Source organism: Myotis davidii, unplaced genomic scaffold, assembly GCF_000327345.1.
Source record: "Myotis davidii unplaced genomic scaffold, ASM32734v1 scaffold217, whole genome shotgun sequence".
In the NCBI taxonomy this organism is placed as follows: Eukaryota; Metazoa; Chordata; class Mammalia; order Chiroptera; family Vespertilionidae; genus Myotis; species Myotis davidii.
The window spans coordinates 1,264,499-1,287,463 of NW_006290034.1; the positions used below are offsets into that span (position 1 = coordinate 1,264,499).

General features: G+C 48.5%; 1 protein-coding gene across 1 annotated transcript; it reads right to left on the reverse strand.

Moving 5' to 3' along the window:
* Positions 1 to 309: 309 nt before the first annotated feature.
* LOC107182976 lies at positions 310 to 21,989 on the reverse strand. Its single transcript, XM_015563509.1, has 4 exons — positions 21,743 to 21,989; positions 3,364 to 3,802; positions 607 to 712; positions 310 to 465 (listed from the first exon to the last, which is right to left on the reverse strand). The coding sequence occupies exons 1-4, from the start codon at positions 21,987 to 21,989 to the stop codon at positions 310 to 312; spliced, it is 948 nt and encodes a 315-aa protein (XP_015418995.1).
* Positions 21,990 to 22,965: the final 976 nt, after the last annotated feature.

Genomic DNA, 22,965 nt, shown 5'->3' on the forward strand with positions numbered 1-22,965 from the left:
TTCTGGTGAGACTCTACTTGTAATCGCCTAACACGCGCGCGACCCAGAGTCAAAACACCCAGCAAAAGGCAAAGATCCAAAAGTGCTACCTGGGCAACCACCGGCGTTCGGAGGCCCGCTGGTGGGCCGGGAGGGGCGGCCGCTGCCCGCCTGCCGCTGGTACTCTCCTCGACTACGCGTATTCTTAAGCAATAACAACGTAATCCGTATTATCCACCCAAGAATACCCGTCACCGAAGAGAGCCGGGCCGCTGCCGCTACCGCCGCCGCCGCCGCCGCCGCCGCCTCCGCCTCCTCTGCTGCCACAACTCAGGCTGCCGCTGAGCCCGCCCCTGGCTGGGCTGGGCTGGGCTGAGCTTGACCCGGACCATAATCCATAACTCGATTTCCCTCCAGAAGGATCCAACGCTGCGCTCTGTGCGGCTGCTTCCTGCCCACAGCCGAATGGCTGCTCTCATTCCAATTCTGAAAGACAAATCACAAGCCAAGCACTGAACGCGGGAGGAGCAGAGCGTGCCTGTGGGGCCTGCCCAGCCAGGGAGGGGGTGTGGGGAGTGGGATGGCTCTGGGGGGCAGGATGGGTGTGACGAGTAACCTTTCGCTTACCTGCTGCCCCCCCAGAGCCTTCCTCTGCCCTCGCTCTGCTGGGCACCCCTCCGACTCGGCCAGCCCACTCAGGTGCTTAGGTGGAGAGTCCTGGCGGCGAGGAGCCCTGTAAGAGACAGGCATCGTTCAGCACACACATCACATGCATTTGCCTAGACGGCTTGAAGGAGTGCAGCTCCGATAAAGACAGGGTCACGCATGGGTGACATTCCAGCCGGGTGTTTTGGGGAAATGCATGATCACAGAAAATAAACGCTGGCTCCACTTACTACTTGAATCAAATACTGATAGATCCACCCAAACGGGCATCTCTCCTTGGAAGGCCTTGGAGCTACGCTTGTGCTTGGCTTGTGATTTTTAGAGGGAAAAACAGCTTTGAGCACACAATACAACTCATTTTCCATAGTAGCACAGCTCCCTGAGTTTGACAAGCTGGTGGAGTTTTTATGATGTAGGCGCCGTTTCTGTAGTCCCATGATGTAAGTGTACTTCCCTAGCCCACCTTCTAGATAGACAGGACAGATGCAACTCTGTGAACACCTGGACAGAAACACCCTGGGCTCTGTCTTCATAAAGATCGTGGTAAGAAAGATAAACAATGACCACTCATTTGCACGGTGACTGTAACGCTGGCTTTCCGAGAGAGGAGCTCTGTGATTCTTTGAGGGTCAATATGGTTCTTAGTGGAAAAGCTTTGTCTTGGACCCGGCATGAGTATTCTGATAATAGGGGTTTATTGTTCATTACACAAAATGGGCAGGTGCAGCGTCACTACCCAAGACAGGGCTCAGCTCCGTTCGAAAGTTCTCAATTAGCTTTCCCCCATACTCTCCAGTACATGGACGTGCATCCATGTGAGCAGAACAGGGAGGGGACATGGCAGCATGGCCATAGACATTATGATTCCTCAAATTATGTAAGTGCAAACAGCTCTTCATCAAGGAGTAATTATGTAACAGCATTCTCCCCCCACCACAACTCATCGCTAACTGACCTGGTTGCAATTTAGGGCACTTAGGCTGGGCTGGCTCTTATCATTATGTTTTAATATATCATTTCTCCAGACACACCAGCTCCGCATGTCCCCGACCTGTTACTTGCAGACAGTAAAGTCAACATGAATCCTAGGTTTTTACGACCAGTTGCTTCACATTCAAGGTCTGCTGCCCAAGAGAACTCAAAAGAAAAGCAGTACTGCCCCATTAGGAGCCTATTTTGCAATATTTTCAGGTGACTCTTAAGTACACCTTTCACAAGAAGACCGTTGCCAATTAAACAAATTAATGAGTCCTGTTACCTAACATAGCTATAAAGGGGAGCGTCTCCTTAGGCATGCTACACACACACACACACACACACACACACACACAGAAAGCTGACAGGTTCTCTCCAGCTTGAACTCCTAGAAACAAAAGCCCTGAGGGAAAGTAAGGCAATAGTCTGTGAGCAAAGTGTCCATTTGCTCCGAACTCCTCCATTTAAATCTCAACTCACATTAAAAGGAAAACAAGAAAGAACATTATCCAGGCAGCTGTTGGCTTAGCAAATGGAATATTCCTTTTGTACGAAAAAAGGATGGTACCAAGCCATAGACACACACACATGCATGCATACACAATACATGGCATCTCCGAATCACGGCACAAATACCCACACAGCTTTTCAAGGCTTTCTGAGGAAAATCTCCTTTAGTTTGGCTTCCTCGCCATTGAAATAACACACACACACACGCACACACACACACACATACACATGCACACGCACACACACACACACACACACGCTGACCCACAGAGTCACGCGGTCAGAAACTGGAACAACAACGCAGGAGGCATGCTTGCTTTCCCTCCAAGTCGCCAGGGCCAGCCCTCACCCACCTACCCCGTGTTCCACCCGCTTCAGCACCTGCGCCGGTGGACAGCTCTGCCCGGGCTGCGGCCGCGCTACACTCAGCTCTCAGCCCCGCTCTCCGCGCGGCTCTCCGGCTCCGGCTCCGGCCCAGCAGCGGGGCATTTGTTGATGAACTTACACTTGGCTGGTGCGCACTGAGTGGAGTCTGCCGCGGCGGAGCGGTATCCACGGAGGGAGGCTAGGTCCGCACTAAGTACCTTTGTGCATCGACTCCTGCGAGCTCTGTTTGTGAGAACCCACGTTTCTCTGGCGCCCCATCCCTCGAGGGGTGTTTTTCGGGCAGAGGGGGTAGGTGGGGGGAGGGGGCTCCTAGCATCTTTTGATCTCCGGAGGCCACCACGAGGGACTGCCAAGCAGTCCCCCTCCTGTCCCACCCTGCCTGTCCCCCGCACTCCGAAACCCCATCCCAGTCTCACGCTTGGTCATTGGCGACCACATTATAACATAAAGAAACGCGACCAAAGCCATCGTGTGTGAGGAACTAAGCCAATTAAGCGAATGCAGAAATGCTGCTCTCTCCCCCCGCCTCCCCCCTATGCATCACTTTGTAAATTTCTGTCCATTCTTTTCTAGCCTGATGTGTTTCTGTTGAGAAATCATTTGATAATCTAATGGGAGATCCCTTGTATGTGACTTTCCGTCTCTCTCTTGCGGCTCGTACAATCAATGGAAAAACACTATACACATCGCCCCTGACTAATGCTCTCTTGCAGACAAAAAGAAACACGTTTATCCATGTAAACACAGCCCGCCGCTCCGACCCATCCCGCACCCGCACCTTCGCTGAGCCTGGGCTGAGGTCTGGCCAAGTAACGGTCCCCAATCGCCTGGAATGGAAGCGCTTACCCTCTACATCCAGGCTTCCAGCGGGACCGGGATGGTGTGCAGGAGCCGGAGGGTCCGCGATGGGCTGAGCGACGAGGCAGGCTGGGCGCTGGGAGCCGCTTGCCTCCGGGGCGCGCCGGTCCGGCGTTAACAAGCCCTGGGAGGGGACCTGGTCCTCGTGCGGCTGAGTCCACGGTGGTGGAGTCCCCGGCGATCGCCTTCCGCGGATGGAGCTTCCAGAACGGCGTGGGGAAGGGGAGGGGGTCATCTAATGCAATCACATCGATCTGATCTCCACCATCTGTCGCCTGCCACTCTCCCCAAACGTTAAAATAGGAAAACGGAAAACATGGACAGCCCGGGAGGGAGGCTTGGTCTCTGCGAAAGAGTTTTTTTTTTTTTTTTTTTTTTTTTTGAGCAGAGCCTAATTGGGGAGGGTCGGCGGCGGTTGCCAGAGCTGCTGCTCACCCTCCGGAGTGGGTCCCCCCAACATGCTAATGGTGGATTAATTGAGGAAGATCTGACGTGCAGGCTTCCTGGTCTCTTATTCATGACTTCCCGAGGGGAGAGGACCAGTGCCTTGTGGGACGATGGGAGCACACAGTCAGAAAGCTGCTAAGAAAATGGCTGTGTGTTCACAGCACCTCGCTCTGATAACAAACATATGTCGACTAAAACGGTTTAGGAGAACGGGAGGGGAGGGTGGGAGAATAAAATTCTCTTTCCCGGTTTCAGCCATCCCCACCTCTCCTTAAAAGCAGAAGCAGGGGCTGTGTCTTTACCATCATGTAGGAAAAAGGGGTGTTTTAAAATGTTGGTTTTTTTTTTTTTTAAATCAAGATTAAACTCCGCCATGCAAAAGAAACGGAACACACCTGGGCAGAAATTCTTTTTTAAAAAAAACCTATTTTTTTTTCTTACTATGAGCAAAGTAGACCCATAGAAGGTGCGTACAGAAACTCAGCCCGTGAGTCCCACCAGGATGGACGGGGCGGTGAATGCCTGGTACCCTTCTGACTTCTTGAAATCTGGTTGCCTCTTGGGGAAGACATTCTGCATCATTGAAAATGGAGATAATGAACGTTAAATGTGGTTGAGGTGAGGAGATGGAAGGAGTTTGCTTTTTCAATTCGGCAATTATTCCCCCAGCCAAAGCCCCTTTTGGTCTGTGTCCAGTCTTTCCTGATCAGGTGATTGGGTGTATGGGGGTGGGGAGTTGGGGGGAATGTAGGGATTGAGAAGGGAGTGGTCATATGGGGGGGTGACCAGTTGGGGTGGGGATGGTAGATTATCAATAGCCAATACATTCTATTCTACCTGTAATTTTTTTTAAAAATTGCGGAAATAAAAAGAGATCACTTCCTGGTTGTCAATCATAATATTAAATATAAACCAGTTTTAAAATTAATGCTTTAGATGTGGGAAGCATATGTTTTACAAACCATAGGGTGACTTCCCCCCCCCCCATTTTTAATTTTAAAAATTTTATAAAAGAAATATAAAGTGCATTATCTAGGTAGGTGACATCCTTTTATTATCGCTGTCTAATCTATATTTCCTCTGATTTTTTGTCATCCCTTTGAACATTGAAAACAGTTCAGTTTTATTCTGCCTTTTTGAGAACATAAATTACCCTATATTCATACTAAACAGTGTTTAGGATAATTCTTGAGATAGCTGAGTATGTCTCTTGAAACTTTGATACTCTCTTTAAGGAGGGGGGAAAAACACCCTCACAGCGATGAATTAGATTAGCCTAAAAATATAGCTTGAAGACAAATCAAACAATTTACGTGATCTTTTGTTTCAGTGTACATTAATTAAGCCCTCTTCCCAACCTACCACCACTCCAGGGTCACAGTCAGAAACCCAAGCCTATTAGCAGCAGCCTTTGTTGTCATTCGCGTCAAGCTACTGCCCCCTGCAGGTCAGGCTGGAAATACAGGCAGAATTTGGCCAAATCTTCAGGAAATGCATGGTAGTCATGTTTTTCTCGCTCCCAATATTTAAGTAGAGTTGACTTTTACACTTTAAGTTAGTTTGCATGACGGTTTAAACTACTTATTTAATAATGGCTAGTTCATTTTTTAGAATGGGTTTTAAAGATAGGTGATTTCAGATTTCCTTTGAGAATTTTGCTGGGTGGGGCAGACCATCCCATCCAGTTTGTGGTCATCAGGAAGTACCTTGATGCGTTTAATATAGCTTTTTCATCCCTTTCCACATGGTCCAGCAAAGCTCCCAAGCAAATGTCACAGAATTGGAATGGTGATTTCTTAATAACAAAGAAATAATCCCGGGCAATTTACTACGGCATGTCAGTGTGCTCTTGGTAGATGCAACGAAGTGCATTCAAATGAAACCCTTTCAGATTCTTCCTACAGCTGATACGGTGGGGGGACAATTATACTGTTTTTCCTGATTATGAAATGAAACATAATTTCACCTCCATGCTCCCGCTGCTCCCTCCTCCTTCACTACAATTAACTTTCCCAAACAAGGCTCCTTGCCAAGATCAAATAAATTTACTGCTGACGGAATATAAATTAAATTGCATCAACTTTCCTACAGTATTAGGGAGTGGAGCAGGCTGATGGGAATGATTTCATAAGGCTTATGGGAAGATGCTTGCGTATTCTGGAAGGTCTGATATGGTGACCTACACTGGCTTGTAAAGAACCCTACAAGAAGCAGCGGTGCCTCCCTCCCTCACCACGGCTAACCTCCTTCTGTCCCCCGCTGTCTATGAGCCAGACCGACTCAGCTGTTTTCTTTCTAATGCCTGTCGACAAAGTTTCTTTTCATTGGCGCCCAGGACAGCGATTGTGCCGTGTGACCTGGGTGTTGTCCAGCTGTCCCCACGCACAACGCGGGAGATTGCCCCCAAGGGCCCTGAGAAGCACCCTGCTCTTCCTCGTGCTGCTGAGACACTGTTGTTTCTCAGGCGTCTGCACAGGGTTCTAGCGACTTTAGTGTGTCCTGTTATGCGTGGAATCCGGGATTAGCAGACATTCTTGTTCTCAGAAGCTAAAAACCAGGCTCTCTCATTCACAGGCAGCCTGTGACTCAGGATCCACTCTGCAGGCCCGTGGGTGTGCAGGTTTATCCAGAAGCACGTGTTTCCAGAGGTTTTCAAATGCTAATAGAGTGGAGGGAGGGGGTAGAGGGGGTAGAGCATGTGAGTGTATGCGTGTGCGCACTGTGTGGGTGCGTGTGTGTGTGTGTGTGTGTGTTTTGGGGGGGCACTGTCCTAAGCAGCAACTTTATACAGATTCAAGGCCATCAGTACTGTAACCGCAGGTGAAAATTCCTCAGGGGGAGAGCCCCTTGGGGAGCCCCCTATCTCCCCTGCCCCCACTCCCCTAGGCCAAGGCCAGGCCGTGTGCAGAGGGTCCCCACACCTCAGGCAGTGCTCCCTGGCGGACCTCGGGCAAACTCTCATGGGGGCGAGTTACCAGTCCGCGCTGCTGTCCCCCTGGACATCAGGTGCGGCGAGGGGCCCACAGCCAGCTGCCCCTGCACCCCGTTGGCCTGGCATGGCTCATTTTTAAACAGAACTTGTATTACAATAAGAAAGATGAATGACTTGACCTAGTGGTTGTTCCCAACGTTCCAGAGAATTAAATGCCCAGCTGAGAACAATACTAATCAATGGCAATCTCTTAGGTGCAGTCAGATCTCATGACCTTGAGCCACAAACTTTCTGACTGTCAATTAAGCACAGAACAGGAGCTGAAAATTTCAATGAAGACCTGGAAGAATCTCAGAGCCTGGGCAGTTCTGTCCCTGCTGGGGTCCCCTCTGTCCCGAGGGCGCGGCCTGCCCAAACCCCGCCCTACCTCCGGGGCTCGGGTGGCGCAGGGGCCAGTGGACAGAAAGCGCAAACCAAACCCTCTTCAACCGCTCTCACCTCGTCCACGTCCCCAAGGTAAGTGCCAGTCCAGTCTCCCCCTGGCCCCTCTCTGACCCTCCTTGGGGCTGAGGTCGGGGGAGACAAAAGGGCCACCACCACCCCCACCAAAAAAAGAAAAAGAAATGACTGCTTTTTGCAAGCACGTTTTGCAAGCATCAATTTCAAATACACACGCCGCGCGTTTGCGCACACACACTCATGCACACGCACACGCACACGCACCCTCCCCACTCCACCAAACCCACACTCACCAGCCCCGTAGAGGCCGCAGATGTGCGTGTGGGGGGCGCATTTCATTAGCTGCTGAAGGAAATGTTGGCTGAGGTGGTCGGCAGCACCTTCATTCCGTGGATGGGAAGGGAGGCGAGAGAGGAAGAAAGAGTGCCTTTCCTGGGGTCCTCCCCTCATCCCTGGGCAGGAGACTCCAGTCCCTGCAGGGTCGCAGGAGGTCGCCGCCCCCTCCAGAGAGGCCATCTCTGGCGGATTCCAGGAACCTGGGGGAGGGATTGTTTTGTTTTCCTGGATCATTCCCGCCTCGGTTCCCTATGGCGTTTTGAAATGAGTGCAGCCTTGAAGTTGGCTCTGTGCTCCCAGTGGCAGGGTTTTCGGTGCTGGGTGAAGGTTATTAGCGCCTCGAGTTAGAGATGGGCAGAATGCGCGTGTTGTTGTGGCTTCCCGTCCTGTCTGCTGCATCGCAGTGTTTACTGTCTTTGGAGAAGGAGCCTCGTGTTACATATTTTTTTATATGATCAGGCAAATAATAAGTCCAGATTCAGGAAAGGATCAATCGTATTTGCGTCTGTGTTCTTCACACAGTCTTCAGGGGAGGGGAGCGAACGGATGTTGCCTGTCCCCGAGAGGACAGGAAGGGAAGGCTCAGGAAGGTGTATGTAGTTGCCCAAGGTGGCAACAGGTGGCCATCAGAGAGCCCAGCTGACAGCAGCCCGAGGAAACGTCTTGAAAAATCGCGCTCTGCGGTGTTGAATTCAGGCTGGCACATACACTGATATTTTAGGTCTGAGTGTTAGCCTTTCAGAGAAGAGAGGGAAAGATCTTTTTCTCGAAAGGACACCCCTGATGTATTGGTTCTGAAAATGGCTTGTTACCAGTTCCCCAGCCCCATTTCACAGGTGAGAAAACCGAGGGAATGCGTCTTCGATGTCCCACAGTGAGGTGCTCCCAACCAGGTTTTCCGATTCCAGCTCCTCTCTCCATTCTGCTCACCTACCCTTCCCGCACACAGAAAGCACCTCGATTTTCCTCAGAATGCTGAAGAGGAGATCATTAGCAGCCCAGAGCCTGTATTTCTCAGGGCAGAAGCTTTCTTTCACCTTAATCGTGAATACCTTTCATACCGAAAAAGAAAATGCAAATGTAGAAAGAGTGCTATTCTCAGTGGTGAATTAAATGACATAAAAATGGCAAAAGACTAAAATAACGACATCAGCTTTACTTGAAAAGCAGTTAAAAAGCGATCTGGAAGGCCTGTCTCAGTACAATTTTAGTCTCTCTGCCACTTCCACCCATCCTCCCCTACCCTGAGAAAGTCCTTCCACGTGGCATATCTGCTAGCTTTTGTTCATAAAAGATGAAAACTCACAGGTTTGGGTGTTTTTATCTCCATTCACATATTGCTTCTTTGCTCTGTGAATGGTTATGGTCAAAACATCCCAACACGTCGCTGGAATGACCCAAACTACGATTCATTGGCAAGAGAATTTTGACTTTTATTTTAAAGCATATTTTTTATTGATTTCAGAGAGAAAGGGGGGGGGGAGAGAGAGAGAGAGAGAGAGAGAGAGAGAAACATCAGTGATGAGAGAGAATCATTGATCGGGGCTGCCGCCTCATTTGCGTGCAGCTTATTTGGCCTCGGGCCTCCTGTCTTGCTGGGATCTGTCACTTGTCCAAAGGTTGAATTTATTGAATATGACCGTTCATGTCCTCTAATGGGAGCACTTGTATCAATGCCGGTTTGGAACTCGGATGCTGTAGGATGAAGCCTGCTTGTCTGTGTGACTTTGTACCGTAAACACATTCACTCATTTTTAGACTTGTAGGCTTCAGGTTTTTAAAAATTAAATCATCCGTCCATTTCTTTACTGAGGGCTAAATCGATGTCCCCAGGTGGTCAGTTCTCAGGGACAAGGAGGATTGGGAACAAGACGTTCTGTATTCAAGCCCTTAGGCAGGGCTTTGGGGCAGCATCGTGTCCCTGCCTATGGGACGTTCAGAGATTCCATCACACAGCCAACACCCAGTGATTGTCATGAACTTGGCAACTGTCCTAGGCATTCGGAATTCAACAGAAGGAAAAATGAAACGATTCAGGAGAAAGGCCTTCACATGTTGAAACGTGTATTTTGCTGGTGGACAAAATTAACAATGATTATGAAGACACTTCATGAAGACATTTTTCTTAAACAGAAATGTCTTGAGTGTGTTATGCTGTGCAAGACAGATAAAAACGTGCTCATATTCTCCCACATTTCCTGGGAAAGAAATCTGGGGGTGGACATAGTGAGCCTCCCCAGGTGTTTAGGGCCCCTCCCAGGTGAGCTGCTCATGGGTCCAGGAGGATTCCTTCCCAGAACTTTCTGGGATGGGAGATGGCATGCCTCTGAGGGAACGCAGGTGTGTGCAGGAGCTGGGGGAAGAGGTAATGAAGAGATCAAAGAGGAAGACACGTTTCTGAAAAGGACACATTTTCACGTGTGTATTGGATTGTTCTCGGGAGGAACCCAAGGCTTGGGGAGGGGGGGCAGGCTGAACTTGGAAGGTGAACCCAGAAGCCTCAGGGCCTGTCATAATTGGCTTTGGTGATTAATGCTACATTCCATCTATAATAATAAAAGCGTAATATGCTAATTAGACCAAACAGCTGAATGACCTTCCGGGCATCATTCCAGATGTCCTTCTGGACGAAGCCACTGTGGTGGGGGCTGAGGCAGAGGTGGTTAGGGGTCATCAGGCAGGCAAGCAAGCAAGCAGTTAGGGGTGATCAGGCAGGCCGGCAGGCAGGTGAGCGGTTAGGAGCCAACGGGCACAGATTGCGAGAGGGTGCAGGCTGGGCTGAGGGACACTCCCCATCCTGTGCATGAATTTTGTGCACCAGGCCTCTAGTAAAGCAATAACAGGACATACGGTTATATAGTGTAACCACATGAGATAGTATTTGCTCACAATACAATAACATAATAGTCTGTCCATTTCACATTTCTGTTTTTATGTGTTAGTCACGTGGCAGGCAGGAATGGCTGAAGTGAACCATTGGGTGGCGGGCCCATAGGGGGCCATCCAGGCCCTGTGCCCTGGATGGTGGATGGTGAGGAACTCTGGCACAATCTCCCCTTCCCGTTGCCTGGAGGGCATGTGTTGGTGAGAAACGACTGATTAGGTTGGATTCTCGGGGGAGTTGCTGCCCATTTCCTGCCTCCCGGTGTAACCAGGACCAGACTTCAACTATGCGAAGCGTTGGATGGCAGAAAAGTGGTCACAGGGTTATTTGTGCTACCTGTGTTCCTGAGATCAGAAGTGAAGAGTACAGACGTCTGAATCTCCTCTGCCGTGTTCTTGCCCGCAGGCCCCTACACCGAGGCAGCGGTGGCGCAGTGCCCTCCGTGACCCCTGACAAACGGAGGAAATCCCGAGGAAAGGGAACAGGAGACCCACGATGTTTTTGTTCTGCTTTTTGATCTGGGGGAGCTCACGGAACGATTTTGTTGGGGCTCCAAGTGGAGTGAAAGGTGCAGAGGGCTTTGTGAACACCCGGCTTTTGGAGTCAACCTTCTGGACAAAGAAGGAAGGAAGAGAAGGAGGGACGGGGGCGGGCGGGAGGAGGAGGGAAAAATATCCCACCTGAGTTTGGGGTAAAGGAGAAATGGTTAGCCTTCAGGTTGGTTTTTCTTCGCTAGGTACATAATAATAGAGTTTGTGCCTTTGCACCCGACTTAACTGGCGCTGACCTCTAGGAATACCCTGTCTGAAAACACATGGGAAAAACAGTATCATTTTCTCCCAAATGCGTGCCCCACTTAATTGATCTGCTGCATTGGGAAGTCCTGCTGGCCCCCAGCATGCCGGAGGGGTGGCTGCGGCTCCAAATTTGTCTGCAAGAGGCATTGTGCATGGTGTTTACCTTTTAATTAAACAAGGCGTCTTGCAAATTAAACACATGTTCCTGCACATCACAATTTAGTGAACATCCTTTCCATTGTTCCTCCTGCTGACGCTCGCCCAGCACCAGGCGTCCACACGCAACACAGCCTCTCGCCAGCCCCCTGCCCCACAGCGCACTGGGGCACCCTCCCAGACTGACTTCTCTGCTCTCCCACTCAACACACCGGCTGCTGTGGGAAAGAGGGCACTGGCCCCGGCCCATGTGGCTCAGTCGGTTGAGCATAGTCCTATGCACGGAAAGGTCTCTAGTTTGCCTCCTGGTCAGGGCACATAACATGCCCAGGTTGCAGGTTCAGTCCTCAGTCTGGGTGCACACAGGAGGCAACTGACGTCTCTCTCAATCGCGCGCGTGCGATTTTTCAATACAGATTCATGCAATAGGCCTTCCCTTCCCCTGGCTGCAGGCACCGGTTTTCCTCTGGCACCCGGGCCCCAGGCCTTCGCTCCTCCAGCCAGAGCCTTCAGTCTTCGCTCTGCCACTTTGTGCATACATATGCAAATTAACCACCATCTTTGTTGGGTTAATTTGCATACTTTCCTTATTGGCTGGTGAGCATAGCAGAGGGATGGTCAATTTACATGTTTGTCTATTATTAGGTAAGATTTATATATATATATAATAGGGGACTGCATCCGTGTGTCCAGGCCTGAAAGGGTGGACCCTGATCTGATGTACGTCTGGGACTCTTCACTGGGGATTTGACAGTGAGTGACACCCGAGGGGCAGATGCAGCTGATACAGGCAGAGACGCGGGAATGCAGAAGCTGGTTTCTATTAGCTGCACCTTTTTTCTTCACATGCACACCAGTCGTTTGACATTTTCACTTCACTGTGGCGCTTCATCGCTGTCATCGTCTTACTGTCAGGTCCTCCCCATTGTGACATGAGTGTCCCTTCTAATGATTGCACGGATCTGAACTCCGACATCCTGTCTCCCCCACCCCATCCCTCAGAATGGAATCCTGCATTTGGCTGATGTCTGATCTGCAAGGCCGTTTAGGACACGTGGTCTGCTCGTGGGTGTTCCCACACACTGCATGGGGGAACCCCTTTCTTGATCATACTCGGCCTTCCTTGGGAAAGGATGATGTAAAACTCATCCATCAGTTCTGTCTCCAAGACAATAATGGCAGAGTGAAACTGAGATAATGAGGATGGAGTTTTAAATGGAACAAAAGTCAGAGAGAGGTTTTTCAATAAAGAAAAATGTCATTAACGACTGTCACGCAGGGGCACCGGTGCTCATTAATCTCTTTTATTTCTGTTTATTTATGGTTTACATAATTGAAATAAAGTCGTTTGCTTCGAATATTGCCACTGGAGAAATGCTTTCTGCATTGAAAAGAGGAACCTCCGAATAAAGTTAAATAAAATCTGGGGTGAGATGAGGTCGTCCCTTAATGCTATGGCATGGCCGAGGGTTTCTCCTTTAAGTGGAGGGATTGTTTTTTACCGTCAGGGTTTAGTTTTAAGGTTCAGGTAAATAGCACATTGAAGAGATGCTACTCATGTAGGAAATGGCATTGAGGCACAGAAATGGTTGGTGTTGACATGGGTAGAGGAGGAACAAGCAGCCCTCAAGTGTCATTAGGAAGAGCTTTAGCTCCAAGGAATAAACTACCATCTTGCTTTGTCCTAACCACACTTTAAAACACAGAAGGAGCCCTGGCTGGTATTGCTCAATGGTTAGATCGTCGGCCTGCACACAGGAGGGTTTTGGGTTCAATTCCCTGTCAAGGACACGTACCTCGGCTACAGGTTCCCCTGTCCCTGTAGGGGCGGGTGCGGGAGGCAACCAGTTGATGTGTCTCTCTCACATTGATGTTTCTCTCTCTCCCCCTCCTCTCTCCCTTCTATTTTCTCTCTGAAAAGCAATGGAAAAAATATCCTCAGGTGAGGATTTTTTAAAAAGAAAAAAACAGAAATAATAATATAACTACCATGTCCAAATACAGAATTTTATGTTTTAAGTAGGCATTTATAAAAATACTAGAGGCCTGGTGCACAAAAATTCATGCACTTGTGGGTCGGGGGGAGGGTCCTTTAGCTTGGTCTGTGCCCTCTCGCAGTCTGGGACCACTCGGGGGATGTCCACCTGCTGGCTTAAGCCCACTTCCTGGGAGATCGGGCATAAGCTGGCAGTCAGACATCCTTCTGGCAGCCCGGGAGCCCTTGGAGGATGTCTACTTGCCAGCGGGGAGCAGGCCTAAGCTGCAGTCGGACATCCTTAGCGCTGCTGAGGAGGCAGCAGAGTCTCCTGCCACCACCGCTGGGCTGGCCGGCAATGGAAAAAATATCCTCAGGTGAGGATTTTTTAAGAAGAAAAAAACAGAAATAATAATATAACTACCATGTCCAAATACAGAATTTTATGTTTTAAGTAGGCATTTATAAAAATACTAGAGGCCTGGTGCACAAAAATTCATGCACTTGTGGGTCGGGGGGAGGGTCCTTTAGCTTGGTCTGTGCCCTCTCGCAGTCTGGGACCCCTCAGGGGATGTTCACCTGCCAGCTTAGGCCTGCTCCCTAGGGGATCAGGCCTAAGCTGGCAGTCAGACATCCCTCTGGCAGCCCGGGAGCCCTCGGGGGATGTCCCACTGATGGGGGAGCAGGCCTAAGCTGTTAGTTGGACATCCTTAACACTGCTGCGGAGGCGGGAGAGACTCCAGCCACCGCCACTGCGCTGGCCAGCCGTGAGCTGGCTTCTGGCTGAGCGGTGCTCCCCCTGTGGAAGTGCACTGACCACCAGGGGGCAGCTCCTGCCCTGAACGTCTGCCCCCTGGTGGTCAGTGCATGTCATCGTGACCGGTCATTCCCAGGTCGTTCTGCCATTAGGGTCAATTTGCATATTACCCTTTTATATAGGATTGGTGGTATGATGCTTGCTTACTAGTATTGATTGAAATAAGCCTTCACCCATAAAAATAACATGTCCTTTCTTGATTTCAAGGAAAGGAATGGATTGTGAACTCGAAATTTACTCAAAGAAGACAGACAATAACCAAATGTGTTTCCTAGATTCAGAGAAGCCCAAAGATTGGGGACTTTGGCAAGTGACACTGTTTTAAAATATTATTACACCAGTGTGACTTCAGTTCCTTTGTTTAAACATTTCACAATGTCACTGGATACAATTTCCCAACTCTAAAGAAAATCTATGCCCGCCGACAAGTTTCAGAAATATTGATTGGAGCACTCACTGACACGTAAAATGTGCCTGAACTATAGATGTAGGTTTTTTCCGTCTGAAAAAAAATTTTTTTTAAGTTTCCTATTGATCCTTTTGCCATTTGGTTTTCCCTGGGCTCATGTAAGATAAAGCATTGATTTAACTCTTCATAGAAGCAGCCAATGTGTGCTAAGGTTTACAAGTGATATATATTCCATAGAGTCTTTTAGGTTCATTTTGATAATCGTAGTCAATAATGTGCTCCCATTTTATGTATGCATTTCCAGAAATTAAGTGGGGATATTTCAGAAAGATGAGCAGTGCCTTCATGAATGCTGGGAAAGGGCCACTGCTCTTTCAGTCTCGTAAGTGCCAAGGTGTCGTGCTGGACACGGGACCTTCCCAGTGCTCTAAGGACACTGAAGGCCTTGTTCAAGGTCACCCATCTAGGAAAGCGTAGAACCTGGTTTCTAACCCAGTTCTGACTCAGAGACAAAGCACTTAGCTACATTGCTCTGTGGCTACTCACAAAGCACTTAGCTATGATGCTCTGTGGCTGCCATATGCTGGGCATTGTACTTAATAATGTACAGGCAACATCTTCGTTAGCGCCAAATCTAAATCATATAACTAAGACAAGAATTTTATAAAATGTGTTTTTATTGATTTTGAGAGAGAGGAAGGGAGAGGGAGAGAGAGAGAGATAGAGAAACATCCATGAGAGAGAATCATCACGCGACTGCCTCGAGCATGCCTCCTACTAGGGATCGGGTCGGCAACCCCAGGCATGTGCCCTGACTGGGAATCGAACCGGTGACCTCTTAGTGCGTGGGTCGACGCTCAACTACTGAGCCACACCAGCCGGGCTAAGACGAGAATTCTGATGAAAAAGGGAGTTCTGGGTTTAGGCTGAGTTAGGTGGAAGGGTGCCCGGGTGAGTCCCACCTGAAGGAAAGCTGCAGCGTGGCAGGCCTGTCGTCACTGTCGTCCTCACCACTTTGACGCTGCCCCCGAGTCTGCACCCTGTTCCTGTGGACAGACTTTCAGGAGCAGGTGTTCCTGCAAGAAAACTGCCTCTGACTAAGGGCTTTAGGAAGCTGAATGGTGTCGAGCTCTAAAGAAAGAGATTCATTCACGCACTCATTCATTCAGTGATTCGGTTTAACGTATGAAAGGGAGCCCTGGCCGATGGCTCCGCTGGTTGGAGCATTATCCCATACACCAAAAGGTGGCAGGTTCGAGTCCCTGTCAGGCACATACCTAGGCTGCAGGTTTGATCCTGGTTGGGGTGCATACAGGAGACAACCGATCAATGTTTCTCTCTCTCTCTCTCTCAATTTAAAAAATCTTTGGATGAGGATTAAAAAATAAAAAAGTTGCTCTCCCCCCCCCTGCCCCCCTTCACTTTCTTCCCCTCCCTCTCCCTTCCTCTCTCTCTAAAATTAAAAAAAAAAAGAATAAACATTCTCGGGTGAGGATTAAAAAAAATTAAAAGTATGAAAGGGATGTGAAGACCAAGGAATGCACTGGAAATCATATAGCTCAAGGGTAGGAAGCTGGGAGCTCCTCCTGGGGCCCACAGTGTGGGTTTCCCAATGTGTGTTCCTTTGAGAAATGGAATTTGAGTGTCCATAGGTGAGGCATAGGCTGTCCAGTGCACCGTGGTCTCTCACCATCACAACCATACTCTCCTCCTTGTTACACACGTTCCCTGCTTGGTTCCTCAAACCCTTTTAAGTTCATGACTGCAGAGGGTTGCACACAGACATTGTTGAGGACGCTGAGTCCAAGTAACTTACATTTTCTCCCCCAGGTCAATATCATCGTGTTTTTTCTCCCAAAACCCAGGACAGTGCTGGGCACCTGGGGAGCTCAATAAATACTTATTGAATGGATGAGTGAGTGAATGGATGAGTAATGTACCAAACTCAGACCATGACCCCAGTGTCTCCGGTCCCTCTCCAACATTCGTGGCACCTTACCGCTCAGTCCTCATGAGAAGTAGGGCAGCATCCCTACTGTTGTGCGCAGGAAATTGGACTCTGGTTTTCAGGACATGATTTTTCTTTTCCCCCCTAAATCAAATGAAGCCTAAACGAAAAGCAATTCAGCCAAAGGAGACTCATTCAAAGGTTGGTTTCAAATGGAAATCATGTAAACACAGCAACTAAATGCACAATCCTTTCCGGAAGACGCAGAAAATCACATTTACTTCCAATAAAGTCGCAGTTATTGATGTAGCACACCCTCTCCATCCCTGTGAGGAGAAGGGACCGTGAGGTCTGAGACAGGGAATGTCGTTGCCAGGCTTACCCAGAATGCTCTAGGAGCCTGGGAGACCCTGGGACCAAGCTGATGTTCTATCCAGACGTTCAGAAGGAAAGAAAATGAATAATAGCCATTCATCTCTCTCTCTCTGATTAATCTATGCTGCACCAACATCTGGCTGTGGAGAAACCATTGGATTCCTTGAGTCAGCATTCATCTGTATATTTAGTGTGATTTAAGCTTTTGCGCTGATGTTTCTATTATTGTGTAGCGCATCAGACTTGTGACTGCCTGGAGAACCTTGGGGTGTCCATTGGGGACAAAGTAAGAGAAAGTTATGACTTTGGATCAGAAATGCAAATTCATTAAAAGTGACCATGTTGCCACAGGAGTGAGAGATGCATGAATTAGGCATAGCACGTGTAGAGTGTGAAGGGAGGCCAGGTCCTTATCTGCCATGTGACCATCTGTCATGTGACCATCTGCCTGGCCATCCCATGCCCACTGCATGCTGCTGCAGAGCTTTCAGCAATCCTTGTTCTCTAAGGACAGATTTCAGATTCCCGAGCCTGCCCATCAAGGCTCACCCCGTTAGCAGCGCAATGAGCACTTTCCCGTGAGCTGATGGATCTTTGCAGCCATCCATGGTGGCCTGCATTCACTCAAGAATTCTCAAAAGACCTGTCTCATTTTTCTTTTTGATTCTTCTGACTTAAGACCTTTTCCCATCGTCCTCTGGGGAGCTCTTCTCTCACTTCAGGCTGCCCTGCCCTCACCTCATCTGGGAAACTACTGTCTGTGTGAGGGCTTGAAGCAACCTCGCGTTCCTCTCTATTCCGTGGCTCTGCCCTTTCTCTGGTACTGGGGTAGCCTACACCATACAGGACCTATTTTATGGCTATTACGTACATGCCTGTGTTACTGTATCATAGATGTTAGGTATGTGCCGATGTTACCTACGTAATAGGCAGTAGGTACATCCTTGTCTCCTAAAAAAAAAAAAAGAAAGCCGTGTAAATAAGGGATCATATATTTTTTAATCATTGCTTTCCATGGTAGATCTTAAGTAAATGTTGGGACCCTCAGTCAGTAAACCAGCCACCCTGAACTGCTTACATAGCAAACAGAGGAAGCCGAGAGAGCGCAAGGTGATGTCTTTTGAGACATAGCCATCGTGCTACCGTATTTTGTTTTGTTTCTGAGTGCAAAGTAGCATCTTTGCTTTTTTCATTTTTTGTTTGTTTTTTTTACTTAAAAAGTTTTAAACAAACTATGAGATTTGCACAGTAAACAAAATTTCATCTTTTAAGATGATTGTAGTTCCTCCATGTTGACATCCTTTTTTTTAAGACCACCTCCCTTGGAATTTTGTTAGGTCAGTCTCTAGCCTTTACTTTTTGGTTTCATTTGGTTTGCAAAAAAAAGAGTTTAATCTATATTTAAAACTTGAAGTTTTGCAAATTGAAAAAAGATTCTTTGAGCGTTATTGTTTTTGTTTTTTTAAGTAACAGTTTTTACAAAGAATATTTACAGCCATTAAAACAATGACATTATGTAGGAAATTATTTACTTAAAAATTGTTCATTATCATTTTTTGGTGTTTTTTATTTTACTAGTGATGACTTTTCTCTTTTTATTTTACAAAAATAAGTCTACAGAGAATTTGAAAGAACAATTCGGTGCAGGGAAGTTCAGGGAGCTCCATGGACCAGGCCAGCAAGCCGTGTAAGGACTTCTGCTCTTTCAGGGAGGAAATGTCCTGAAGCCGCATCTAAGGGCCGGGGAGCCTGGGGGTGGGGGTTGCGAGGCCTGGCTGCGCACCAGCCTGGGCATTTTGGAGAACAGACTTCACCACGGCAGGAGGAGTTCAAGCCTCTCTCTCCGTCCACAAGGCTCCTTGCACTTGGGTTACGCCTTCACCCCATGATTGTGAGCCTGCCCATTGTTTACTGTTACTGTTTTCTAATTCAGCATTAACAGCATATTTTCTCCAGAAGGGATGCATGCGCATCAGGTGGAGACAGGATGCGTTTGGAATATTTTCATGGGAGCAGGTGACGGTTCGGCCCAGCTAAACAGCCATCCGGATATAGGTTTCTAGCCAAGGCACAGCCCTGTGGAGACACCTGGAGTAGGGCAGGTTCTGGGAGCACCTGCAGCTCCCCCTTCTCCTTGATATAGAAAACTGGGGTGGAAATTTCTGTCTGCGTCCCCTGTAAGGAGCCCACTGCAGCCCAGCCCCTGGTGTCTGCCCGCGCCTTCCCCATCCTCCACGCTGGTCTAGATTGCCACCTGCTGGGCGTGCCCCTGCCACGGCCCGCATCTCCCATGAAGCAGTATCCCTTCCTTGGTCTGTTTGTTGTTAATCCTCACCTGAGGGTATTTCTCCACTGATGTCTAGGGAGAGCGGAAGAGAGAGGGAGAGACAGAGAGAAACATCGATGTGAGGGAAGCACATCAATTGGTTGCCTCCTGCCTGAGCCCTGACCGGGGCCCAGGCCGGGGAGGAGCTGGCAACCAAAGTACGTGCCCTTGACCGGGTTCAAACCCGGGACCCTTTGGTCCGCAGGCCGACGCTCTGTTCACTGAGCCACACAGCAAGGGTGCTCCGTCCCTTGTTCTCGCAGCCCGTCTCCTGTCTCAGCGTCTGCGTGATGACGCGTCGCTGCAATGTGTCCCTCCCCAGAGGAAGCCGCGCCGCCGGGGCGGTTGCACAGCGGAAGGGACAGACTCTCTGGTTATTTATTTTTATGAATAAAGAGCGCGTCTGAAAGGGACAAACGTGTGCACGGAACCCACAAACACAGGTAAATATTAGACTCCTCGTGGCGAGTTCTCAGGTTCGGATAACTGGGCATCATTGTTTGACTTAGCTACATCAGTTGACCCAATCGATGGATGAATTTGTGGCCAGGCCGCCAGAGATGCTAGTCTTCGGGAGGATTAGGGTTGCATTTATGAGTACGTCTTTTTTATTTTATTTTCTTTTTTTAGTGATTGGTCTAACCCAAATCAGGATCTTTTTCCTAAAGAGGACAAGGCAGGTCATCATTATTCCTAGTATCAGTAGCTTCAGAAAGACCCTGATTTGAGGCAACCTGAGAGACAATGAATAAAATAAAACAGATAGAAGGGACAGATGACCTTTGTTGTGAGCTAACAGTGGCCGGGCGTCGTACCAAAGCTTTCCTCGGCACCAAGTGTTTTCTGAGTGTCCGGCAGGCGCTGAGGACGGAGCCGTGAAGAGAGGCCTGTGTCTCCAGAGTTCACGTGCTAGTGGGTGGGGACAGACACGCGTGTGATAAATAAGGAGTTTGGATCGTGTGTCCTACTGTGATAAGTCCCAGGAAGAAAACAGGCAGGTGAGGGGGAACAGGCGTGCCAGGAAGGGGGCACCTTTCTGTTTTACATCTTTATTGTTGAAAGTGTTACCTGGGTCCCCTTCCCGCGTTGACCTCTCCCACCCTACCCCACCCCAGGCCTTCACCACCCTATTGTCCGTGTCCATGGGTGATGCGTATGCGCATATGAGTTCATTGGTTTTGAGCCCTTTCCGTGCTCCTCCCTCCCCCGCCTTCCCTCTGAGGTTTGACAGTCTGTTCGATGCTTCTGTGTCTCTGGGTCTATTTTTGTTCATCAGTTTATGTTGTTCATTAGATTCCATGTCGGAATAAGATCATGTGATACTTGTCTTTCTCTGACTGGTTTCTCTCGTTTAGCACAATGCTCTCCAGGCCCCTCCATGCTGTGGCACATTTTTAAATTTTATTTTTCAATTACAGTTTGACATTCACTAGGATTGTGTATTAGGAAGTACAGCAGAGTGGTTAGACATTATATAATTTACAGAGTGATACGCCGATAATTAATCTTTTTAATTGAACCTCAGGGTGGTGTTGGGCATGGAGGTGGATGAGGACACACAGGTGGATTACAGATTACTGTCTCTCCTGGGTTCTCCCCTCTCTGGCCAGCCTGGGCCCCTGTCACTGGCTCCTCCCCCTGGCCAGCCTGGGCCCCTGTCACTGGCCCCTCCCCCTGGCCAGCCTGGCCCCTGTCACTGGCCCCTCCCCCTGGCCAGCCTGGGCCCCGTCACTGGCCATCTTATCGTAGGGGTTTGCTCTCACTGTCTTCCTTCTGGTTGGACGCTGAGCCCATGCCCGTGTGTCAGGCTGAGCCAGGCCTTCCCATCTGGGCTACAGGGTTGCCTTTTCCACACGGATCGTTGCTGCTCTTCTCAAAGCTATCCCAGTCCTCGCTCCACGTCTGTCCAGAGAAATGCCCTTCCATCTTCATCTCCTTTCGGAGCAAATAGCTAAAAAGGCCAAACTTATTGACCCTCTTCGTTTCTCTTTAATGATCCCTTTACGTCCCCACGTCTCTACAGTTTTAAAATGAAGATCAATTTTTTTTATTGACAAATATTATGTCACAGAGTGTGACGGCTGCTTTGCTTTATATTTATACACGTGAAAATCCAAGGGTACAGATATTATTCTCCCCAGACATAGCTCAGGGAGAGGTTGGCTTGGAGCTCAAACCCAAGCCAGGTTTTAAAAAAATTTTATTGATTTTTTTAGAGAGAGAGGAAGGGAGAGGAAGAGAGTGATAGAAACATCAATGATGAGAGAGAATCATAGATCAGCTGCCTCCTGCACGCCCCCTGCTGGTGCTCGAGTCCACAACCTGGGCGTGCGCCCTGACCTGGAATCTAACCGTGACCTCCTGGTTCATAGGTGGATGCTCAACCACTGAGCCACGCCAGCTGGGCAGCCAGATTTTAAAAAAAGAGAGAAAGAAAGAAAAGAGTTGCCTCGATGTGATTCCTTCACCCGACTCGTCACCCCAGTGCCCCACACACCCATCTCACCTCCGCCGCTTTTGGAGGAGACACAGAGGAGGACATCCGCAGGGTCGGTGTCACGTGAAACGTCCTCTTTGGGGTTAGGTTTGATGTCCGTCACAAAACACACGGAACCGAGAGGCATCCTTCTGGGCTCTCCACACGGCGTCTCCAGACCTTCCTCCTCAGCCGCCCATCGCGCTGCTGTTGTCACTGGTTTCACCAGGAAGCAAGGAAGGTTCTGGAAGCTCACATCGAAGGCCCAGGCTCCCATGTCTAGCAGTGATGTCAGTTATTCAGGGGAGGAAAACAAGTCATAGTTCAGCTATTTTTTTTTTGAGAAAAACATTAATCAAAACACCTCCTCAAATTGACTATGGAAAAAAATGTTACTACTTAGATTTTGGCTAAAACACAATAATTAAGATTGAAGAAGAGCCCTAGCTGGTCTGGCTCAGTGGATAGAGCATCGGCCTGCGGACTGAAGGGTCCTGGATTCTATTCCAGTCAATGGCACGTGCCTGGGTTTTGGGCTCAATCCCTAGTAGGGGGCGTGCAGGAGGCAGCTGAACAATGATTCTCTCTCATCATTGATGTTTCCATCTCTTTCTCTCCCTCTCCCTTCCTCTCTGAAATCAATAAAAATAAAAATTTTTTAAAAAGATTGAAGAAATTAGAATAAAATGGGAAATCTATATATGACTTTCTTTTTAAACAAAATTGGAACTTTAATACATTTTCTGCCATTTCAATTGAAATAGAACTCAAAAAGCTAAACATCTTATAACCACATGTGTTAACATGCCCCTCCTATTCCATGTTTTTTCTCCTCTATACTTAAATATTATTTTTGGCAAACATGCACATACAGACATACACATACACAACATACCACATAACAAAAAAGAAACAGCTTTCAATGTAAAATAAACTCGAAATATAAAATGTGTCCTTATATCATGAACATTGAAGTCATGTTTTCATAACTCTTTAATATTTTAAAAATGTAAGAGTCTGAGCAGGAGGGTTGCTTTAAGAAAAGTCTTCATAGTACAAAAATAGAACTTGTGCCCGCGATGCTGCAGTTGCCATGGTTACTACAAATTTGTTACTTAATAGCAGAGCAAATAGATTCATAAACACACTAATTATATCTGATACATTTTTAAAAACTGTGTTATATGAATATGCATATAGTTTACATAAAAATGAGCGTCCCCAGCCAATAATTTGGCAAGTTTGGGAAGGTT